Genomic DNA, 10,000 nt, shown 5'->3' with positions numbered 1-10,000 from the left:
ACCCAGCCAGCCAGCCAGCCAGCCAGCCAGCCAGCCAGCCAGCCAGCCAGCCACCCACACAGCCAGCCAGCCAGCCAGCCACCCACCCAGCCAGCCAGCCAGCCAGCCAGCCAGCCAGCCAGCCATCCACCCACCCAGCCAGCCAGCCAGCCAGCCAGCCAGCCACCCAGCCAGCCAGCCAGCCAGCCAGCCAGCCAGGCAGCCAGCCACCAAGCCAGCCACCCACCCACCCAGCCAGCCAGCCACCCAGCCAGCCAGCCAGCCAGCCAGCCAGCCAGCCAGCCACCCACCCAGCCAGCCAGCCATCCAGCCAGCCAGCCAGCCAGCCAGCCAGCCATCCAGCCAGCCAGCCACCCAGCCACCCATACTGCTATACATGTAGGCCATTACAGAGGCTAATTAAAATAATCACTTCACAATCCAAGGGCATTACAATGCTGTAAACAACATATTCAGCATTAGACCATCACAATAGCAGCTCAACTCCAGGGCCTGTGTCCCAAACGGCTGTGTCCCACACTACTGCCGAACAGGGTCAACAGTAGTACACTATATAGGGGATAGGGTACCATTTGGGAGGCAGAGAACTCTTACTCTGAGACAAAGGAAGAGACTGAACATAATTCAAACTGTGGTATTACATTACGGCTAATGTATTTTCCTTTTCTCCATTACCCTGCCTTTGGTCTCCTACGGTCTGTCTCAAATTCCTTAGAAGTTGCACTACTACAAGGGCTCTGACTAGGACTTCTCAGTTTGGACGCACATTGACAATGTAAATTATAGGCACACTTACAGTACTGTAATCCACCTAAAACCCGGTACTGTAATCCACCTAAAACCCGGTACTGTAATCCACCTAAAACCCAGTACTGTAATCCACCTAAAACACAGTACTGTAATCCACCTAAAACACAGTACTGTAATCTACCTAAAACACAGTCCTGTAATTCAGCTAAAACACAGTCCTGTAATTCACCTAAAACCCGGTACTGTAATGCACCTAAAACACAGTCCTGTAATTCACCTAAAACACAGCACTGTAATCCACCTAAAACCCGGTACTGTAATCCACATAAAACCCGGTACTGTAATCCACATAAAACCCGGTACTGTAATCCACATAAAACCCGGTACTGTAATCCACATAAAACCCGGTACTGTAATCCACCTAAAATCCGGTACTGTAATCCACCTAAAACACAGTACGGTAATCCACCTAAAACACAGTACTGTAATCCACCTAAAATACAGTCCTGTAATTCACCTAAAACACAGTACTGTAATCCACCTAAAACACAGTCCTGTAATTCACCTAAAACACAGTACTGTAATCCACCTAAAACACAGTCCTGTAATTCACCTAAAACACAGTACTGTAATCCACCTAAAACACAGTCCTGTAATTCACCTAAAACGCAGTACTGTAATCCAACTAAACCCAGTCCTGTAATTCACCTAAAACACAGTACTGTAATCCACCTAAAATACAGTCCTGTAATTCACCTAAAACACAGTCCTGTAATCCACCTAAAATACAGTCCTGTAATTCACCTGAAACACAGTCCTGTAATTCACCTAAAACACAGTCCTGTAATTCACCTAAAACACAGTCCTGTAATTCACCTAAAACACAGTCCTGTAATTCACCTAAAACACAGTCCTGTAATTCACCTAAAACACAGTCCTGTAATTCACCTGAAACACAGTACTGTAATCCAACTAAACCCAGTCCTGTAATTCACCTAAAACACAGTCCTGTAATTCACCTGAAACACAGTCCTGTAATTCACCTGAAACACAGTCCTGTAATTCACCTGAAACACAGTCCTGTAATTCACCTGAAACACAGTCCTGTAATTAACCTGAAACACAGGCCTGTAATTCACCTAAAACACAGTCCTGTAATTCACCTAAAACACAGTCCTGTAATTCACCTGAAACACAGTCCTGTAATTCACCTGAAACACAGTCCTGTAATTCACCTAAAATACAGTCCTGTAATCCACCTAAAACACAGTCCTGTAATCCACATAAAACCAATAATAGAAATATCCCCATCTGTCATTATGTTGATATTATCACAACCATATGTGTGTGTGTGTGTGTGTGTGTGTATGTGTGTGTATGTATGTATGTATGCGTGTGTATGTATGTATGTGTGTGTGTGTGTGTGTGTGTGTGTATGTATGTATGTATGTGTGTGTATGTTTGTATGCATGTGTATATATGTATGTGTGTGTGTGTATGTATGTATGCGTGTCTATGTATGTATGTATGTATGTATGTATGTATGTATGTATGTATGTATGTATGTATGTATGCATGTGTATGTATGTATGTATGTATGTGTGTGTGTATGTTTGTATGTGTGTATGTATGTATGCGTGTTTGTGTGTATGTATTTGTGTGTGCGTCTGTGTCTGTGTCCCTCACCTTTCTTGTCCCCGAAGAAGAGTGTCTGCTGTGCCGGGTTTGACCACTGGAGGGAGGTCTGGTCATTGTACTCCACTCTGCAGGTCATGTTGGCCGTACCCCCCTCTGTCACCGTCACATTCTGGGTCAGGGGGAACTGGCCCGACAACCCTGGAGAGAGAAAGAGAGATGAGAGAGGAGAGATGAGAGAGAAAAGAGTCAGAGAGAGAGAGATGAGAGATGGAGAGAATAATAATTTATTATGCCCTTTTTTCTTGTAGAGAGAGAGACAGAGAGAGAGACAGAGAGAGAGAGACAGAGAGAGAGAGAGACAGAGAGAGAGAGACACAGAGAGAGAGAGAGAGAGAGAGAGAGAGAGAGAGAGAGAGAGACAGAGAGAGAGAGAGAGACAGAGAGAGAGAGAGAGACACAGAGAGAGAGAGAGAGAGAGAGAGACAGAGAGAGACAGAGAGAGAGAGAGAGAGAGAGAGAGAGACAGAGAGAGAGAGACAGAGAGAGAGAGAGAGAGAGAGACAGATTGCCTATTGCTCACCTATTGCCCACCTCTTGGCCACAGCACAGTATACTATATGATCACAGACATTGACCCTCTCTCTCTCAGCTCATTCACTGTCAAGTCACTAACACCTCTGTCTGATCACAGCCAAATGACCTTGTTCCTCAAAAGAACAGACATGGAAACAACCACACATTCACAGCCCAGTAAGCTGTACAACATCAGACATTACTGACCAGGAGCTCTATAACAAACTAAACTATTACTGACCAGGAGCTCTATAAGAAACTTCAGGCTCTCAAATTTAAAAAAGCATGCAAACCTGATGGTATCCTCAATGAGATGCTCAAACTCACTAGTGCAAACTTTTAATTGGCTATATTAAAACTGTTTAATTTGATCCTGAGTGTAGGTTATTTCCCTGACATCTGGAATCAAGGACTCATAACCCCAATCTTTAAGAACGGAGACAGATTTGACCCCAACAATTCCAGAGGCATTTGTGTGAACAGTAACCTGGGGAAGGTTTTCTGTAGTATTATAAATGTAAGAGTTATAAACTACCTTAAAATTAGCACAATGTCTTGAGTAAAAGGCAAATTGGATTTATACTAAAACATTGCACAACTGATCATATTTACACCCTACACACCCTGATAGATAAACATGTCCACCAAAATAATACCAAAATATACGCTTGCTTTATCGACTTCCAAAAAGCATTTGATTCTATTTGGCATACAGGGCTGTTATACAAAGTTATTGAAAGTGGTGTCGGGGGTTAAACATAACACTGAAGCCTCAGTCCCCTCATCCAGCTGGTCCTGGGGCTGAGTTCACTAACCTGTTCTACTAACACACTGAAGCCTCAGCCCCCTCATCCAGCTGGTCCTGGGGCTGAGTTCACTAACCTGTTCTACTAACACACTGAAGCCTCAGTCCCCTCATCCATCTGGTCCTGAGTTCACTAACCTGTTCTACTAACACACTGAAGCCTCAGTCCCCTCATCCAGCTGGTCCTGGGGCTGAGTTCACTAACCTGTTCTACTAACACACTGAAACCTCAGTCCCCTCATCCAGCTGGTCCTGGGGCTGAGTTCACAGACCTGTTCTACTAACACACTGAAGCCTCAGTCCCCTCATCCAGCTGGTCCTGGGGCTGAGTTCACTAACCTGTTCTACTAACACACTGAAGCCTCAGTCCCCTCATCCAGCTGGTCCTGGGGCTGAGTTCACAAACCTGTTCTACTAACACACTGAAGCCTCAGTCCCCTCATCCAGCTGGTCCTGGGGCTGAGTTCACAAACCTGTTCTACTAACACACTGAAGCCTCAGCCCCCTCATCCAGCTGGTCCTGGGGCTGAGTTCACTAACCTGATCTAGTAACACACTGAAGCCTCAGTCCCCTCATCCAGCTGGTCCTGTGGCTGAGTTCACTAACCTGTTCTACTAACACACTGAAGCCTCAGTCCCCTCATCCATCTGGTCCTGAGTTCACTAACCTGTTCTACTAACACACTGAAGCCTCAGTCCCCTCATCCAGCTGGTCCTGGGGCTGAGTTCACTAACCTGTTCTACTAACACACTGAAACCTCAGTCCCCTCATCCAGCTGGTCCTGTGGCTGAGTTCACTAACCTGTTCTACTAACACACTGAAGCCTCAGTCCCCTCATCCATCTGGTCCTGAGTTCACTAACCTGTTCTACTAACACACTGAAGCCTCAGTCCCCTCATCCAGCTGGTCCTGGGGCTGAGTTCACTAACCTGTTCTACTAACACACTGAAGCCTCAGTCCCCTCATCCATCTGGTCCTGAGTTCACTAACCTGTTCTACTAACACACTGAAGCCTCAGTCCCCTCATCCAGCTGGTCCTGGGGCTGAGTTCACTAACCTGTTCTACTAACACACTGAAACCTCAGTCCCCTCATCCAGCTGGTCCTGGGGCTGAGTTCACAGACCTGTTCTACTAACACACTGAAGCCTCAGTCCCCTCATCCAGCTGGTCCTGGGGCTGAGTTCACTAACCTGTTCTACTAACACACTGAAGCCTCAGTCCCCTCATCCAGCTGGTCCTGGGGCTGAGTTCACAAACCTGTTCTACTAACACACTGAAGCCTCAGTCCCCTCATCCAGCTGGTCCTGGGGCTGAGTTCACAAACCTGTTCTACTAACACACTGAAGCCTCAGCCCCCTCATCCAGCTGGTCCTGGGGCTGAGTTCACTAACCTGATCTAGTAACACACTGAAGCCTCAGTCCCCTCATCCAGCTGGTCCTGTGGCTGAGTTCACTAACCTGTTCTACTAACACACTGAAGCCTCAGTCCCCTCATCCATCTGGTCCTGAGTTCACTAACCTGTTCTACTAACACACTGAAGCCTCAGTCCCCTCATCCAGCTGGTCCTGGGGCTGAGTTCACTAACCTGTTCTACTAACACACTGAAACCTCAGTCCCCTCATCCAGCTGGTCCTGTGGCTGAGTTCACTAACCTGTTCTACTAACACACTGAAGCCTCAGTCCCCTCATCCATCTGGTCCTGAGTTCACTAACCTGTTCTACTAACACACTGAAGCCTCAGTCCCCTCATCCAGCTGGTCCTGGGGCTGAGTTCACTAACCTGTTCTACTAACACACTGAAGCCTCAGTCCCCTCATCCATCTGGTCCTGAGTTCACTAACCTGTTCTACTAACACACTGAAGCCTCAGTCCCCTCATCCAGCTGGTCCTGGGGCTGAGTTCACTAACCTGTTCTACTAACACACTGAAACCTCAGTCCCCTCATCCAGCTGGTCCTGGGGCTGAGTTCACAGACCTGTTCTACTAACACACTGAAGCCTCAGTCCCCTCATCCAGCTGGTCCTGGGGCTGAGTTCACTAACCTGTTCTACTAACACACTGAAGCCTCAGTCCCCTCATCCAGCTGGTCCTGGGGCTGAGTTCACAAACCTGTTCTACTAACACACTGAAGCCTCAGTCCCCTCATCCAGCTGGTCCTGGGGCTGAGTTCACAAACCTGTTCTACTAACACACTGAAGCCTCAGCCCCCTCATCCAGCTGGTCCTGGGGCTGAGTTCACTAACCTGATCTAGTAACACACTGAAGCCTCAGTCCCCTCATCCAGCTGGTCCTGTGGCTGAGTTCACTAACCTGTTCTACTAACACACTGAAGCCTCAGTCCCCTCATCCATCTGGTCCTGAGTTCACTAACCTGTTCTACTAACACACTGAAGCCTCAGTCCCCTCATCCAGCTGGTCCTGGGGCTGAGTTCACTAACCTGTTCTACTAACACACTGAAACCTCAGTCCCCTCATCCAGCTGGTCCTGGGGCTGAGTTCACTAACCTGTTCTACTAACACACTGAAGCCTCAGTCCCCTCATCCAGCTGGTCCTGGGGCTGAGTTCACTAACCTGTTCTACTAACACACTGAAGCCTCAGTCCCCTCATCCAGCTGGTCCTGGGGCTGAGTTCACAGACCTGTTCTACTAACACACTGAAGCCTCAGTCCCCTCATCCAGCTGGTCCTGTGGCTGAGTTCACTGACCTGTTCTACTAACACACTGAAGCCTCAGTCCCCTCATCCATCTGGTCCTGAGTTCACTAACCTGTTCTACTAACACACTGAAGCCTCAGTCCCCTCATCCAGCTGGTCCTGGGGCTGAGTTCACTAACCTGTTCTACTAACACACTGAAGCCTCAGTCCCCTCATCCAGCTGGTCCTGGGGCTGAGTTCACTAACCTGTTCTACTAACACACTGAAACCTCAGTCCCCTCATCCAGCTGGTCCTGGGGCTGAGTTCACAGACCTGTTCTACTAACACACTGAAGCCTCAGTCCCCTCATCCAGCTGGTCCTGGGGCTGAGTTCACAAACCTGTTCTACTAACACACTGAAGCCTCAGTCCCCTCATCCAGCTGGTCCTGGGGCTGAGTTCACTAACCTGTTCTACTAACACACTGAAGCCTCAGTCCCCTCATCCAGCTGGTCCTGGGGCTGAGTTCACTAACCTGTTCTACTAACACACTGAAACCTCAGTCCCCTCATCCAGCTGGTCCTGGGGCTGAGTTCACTAACCTGTTCTACTAACACACTGAAGCCTCAGTCCCCTCATCCAGCTGGTCCTGGGGCTGAGTTCACTAACCTGTTCTACTAACACACTGAAGCCTCAGTCCCCTCATCCAGCTGGTCCTGGGGCTGAGTTCACAGACCTGTTCTACTAACACACTGAAGCCTCAGTCCCCTCATCCAGCTGGTCCTGTGGCTGAGTTCACTGACCTGTTCTACTAACACACTGAAGCCTCAGTCCCCTCATCCATCTGGTCCTGAGTTCACTAACCTGTTCTACTAACACACTGATGCCTCAGTCCCCTCATCCAGCTGGTCCTGGGGCTGAGTTCACTAACCTGTTCTACTAACACACTGAAGCCTCAGTCCCCTCATCCAGCTGGTCCTGGGGCTGAGTTCACAAACCTGTTCTACTAACACACTGAAGCCTCAGTCCCCTCATCCAGCTGGTCCTGGGGCTGAGTTCACAAACCTGTTCTACTAACACACTGAAGCCTCAGCCCCCTCATCCAGCTGGTCCTGGGGCTGAGTTCACTAACCTGATCTAGTAACACACTGAAACCTCAGTCCCCTCATCCAGCTGGTCCTGTGGCTGAGTTCACTAACCTGTTCTACTAACACACTGATGCCTCAGTCCCCTCATCCAGCTGGTCCTGGGGCTGAGTTCACTAACCTGTTCTACTAACACACTGAAGCCTCAGTCCCCTCATCCAGCTGGTCCTGGGGCTGAGTTCACAAACCTGTTCTACTAACACACTGAAGCCTCAGTCCCCTCATCCAGCTGGTCCTGGGGCTGAGTTCACAAACCTGTTCTACTAACACACTGAAGCCTCAGCCCCCTCATCCAGCTGGTCCTGGGGCTGAGTTCACTAACCTGATCTAGTAACACACTGAAGCCTCAGTCCCCTCATCCAGCTGGTCCTGTGGCTGAGTTCACTAACCTGTTCTACTAACACACTGAAGCCTCAGTCCCCTCATCCATCTGGTCCTGAGTTCACTAACCTGTTCTACTAACACACTGAAGCCTCAGTCCCCTCATCCAGCTGGTCCTGGGGCTGAGTTCACTAACCTGTTCTACTAACACACTGAAACCTCAGTCCCCTCATCCAGCTGGTCCTGGGGCTGAGTTCACTAACCTGTTCTACTAACACACTGAAGCCTCAGTCCCCTCATCCAGCTGGTCCTGGGGCTGAGTTCACTAACCTGTTCTACTAACACACTGAAGCCTCAGTCCCCTCATCCAGCTGGTCCTGGGGCTGAGTTCACAGACCTGTTCTACTAACACACTGAAGCCTCAGTCCCCTCATCCAGCTGGTCCTGTGGCTGAGTTCACTGACCTGTTCTACTAACACACTGAAGCCTCAGTCCCCTCATCCATCTGGTCCTGAGTTCACTAACCTGTTCTACTAACACACTGAAGCCTCAGTCCCCTCATCCAGCTGGTCCTGGGGCTGAGTTCACAAACCTGTTCTACTAACACACTGAAGCCTCAGCCCCCTCATCCAGCTGGTCCTGGGGCTGAGTTCTCAGACCTGTTCTACTAACACACTGAAGCCTCAGGACCAGAACATCCAATCAATCAGAATAATCCAAATTAAAACACAATCAAAACAAAACTACAGTGCTTATTGGGAAACACAAAGCAAAATGCAGTGCTATCTGGCCCTAAATCAACAGTACACCGTGGCAATCTATTTGGCCATGGTTACTGATCAAAACCTTAGAAAAACCTTGACAAAGTACAGGCTCAGTGAGCACAACCTTGCCATTGGGAAGGATAGACACAGGAAAACCTGGCTCCCTGTAAAGGAAAGGAGCAGTCAGGAAGTACAGCCCTACTGAACGTGGCCCTGGTAACAAACAGCACAGTCAGGAAGTACAGCCCTACTGAACGTGGCCCTGGTAACAAACAGCACAGTCAGGAAGTACATCCCTACTGAACGTGGCCCTGGTAACGAACAGCACAGTCAGGAAGTAGAGCCCTACTGAACGTGGCCTTGGTAACAAACAGCACAGTCAGGAAGTACAGTCCTACTGAACGTGGTCTTGGTAACAAACAGCACAGTCAGGAAGTACAGTCCTACTGAACGTGGCCCTGGTAACGAACAGCACAGTCAGGAAGTACAGCCCTACTGAACGTGGCCCTGGTAATGAACAGCACAGTCAGGAAGTACAGCCCTACTGAACGTGGTCCTGGTAACGAACAGCACAGTCAGGAAGTACAGCCCTACTGAACGTGGCCCTGGTAATGAACAGCACAGTCAGGAAGTACAGCCCTACTGAACGTGGTCCTGGTAACGAACAGCACAGTCAGGAAGTAAAGCCCTACTGAACGTGGCCCTGGTAACGAACAGCACAGTCAGGAAGTACAGCTCTACTGAACGTGGCCCTGGTAACAAACAGCACAGTCAGGAAGTACAGTCAGGAAGTACAGCCCTACTGAACGTGGCCCTGGTAACAAACAGCACAGTCAGGAAGTACAGCCCTACTGAACGTGGTCCTGGTAACAAACAGCACAGTCAGGAAGTACAGCCCTACTGAACGTGGCCCTGGTAACAAACAGCACAGTCAGGAAGTACAGCCCTACTGAACGTGGCCCTGGTAACAAACAGCACAGTCAGGAAGTACAGCCCTACTGAACGTGGCCCTGGTAACGAAGAGCACAGTCAGGAAGTACAGGTCTACTGAACGTGGTCCTGGTAACGAACAGCACAGTCAGGAAGTACAGCCCTACTGAACGTGGCCCTGGTAACGAAGAGCACAGTCAGGAAGTACAGGTCTACTGAACGTGGTCCTGGTAACGAACAGCACAGTCAGGAAGTACAGCCCTACTGAACGTGGCCCTGGTAACAAACAGCACAGTCAGGAAGTACAGTCAGGAAGTACAGCCCTACTGAACGTGGCCCTGGTAACAAACAGCACAGTCAGGAAGTACAGCCCTACTGAACGTGGCCCTGGTAACAAATAGCACAGTCAGGAAGTACAGCCCTACTGAACGTGGCCC

General features: G+C 49.3%; 1 protein-coding gene across 5 annotated transcripts in view; it reads right to left on the bottom strand.

Moving 5' to 3' along the window:
• The window catches only part of cadm2b (cell adhesion molecule 2b), a 520,268-nt gene that overhangs the window by 149,510 nt on the left and 360,758 nt on the right, over positions 1 to 10,000 (bottom strand). For all 5 annotated transcript variants that reach the window (XM_036965372.2, XM_036965373.2, XM_090224114.1 and 2 more), the window contains one exon: positions 2,437 to 2,586. In XM_036965372.2, coding sequence (XP_036821267.1) covers positions 2,437 to 2,586 — 150 coding nt within the window. The remainder of the gene's footprint in view (positions 1 to 2,436; positions 2,587 to 10,000) is intronic.

This window comes from Oncorhynchus mykiss, chromosome 27 (assembly GCF_057628025.1).
Source record: "Oncorhynchus mykiss isolate SJ-2025 chromosome 27, ASM5762802v1, whole genome shotgun sequence".
NCBI lineage: Eukaryota > Metazoa > Chordata > Actinopteri > Salmoniformes > Salmonidae > Oncorhynchus > Oncorhynchus mykiss.
This window is presented reverse-complemented; position numbering and strand designations above follow the sequence as displayed.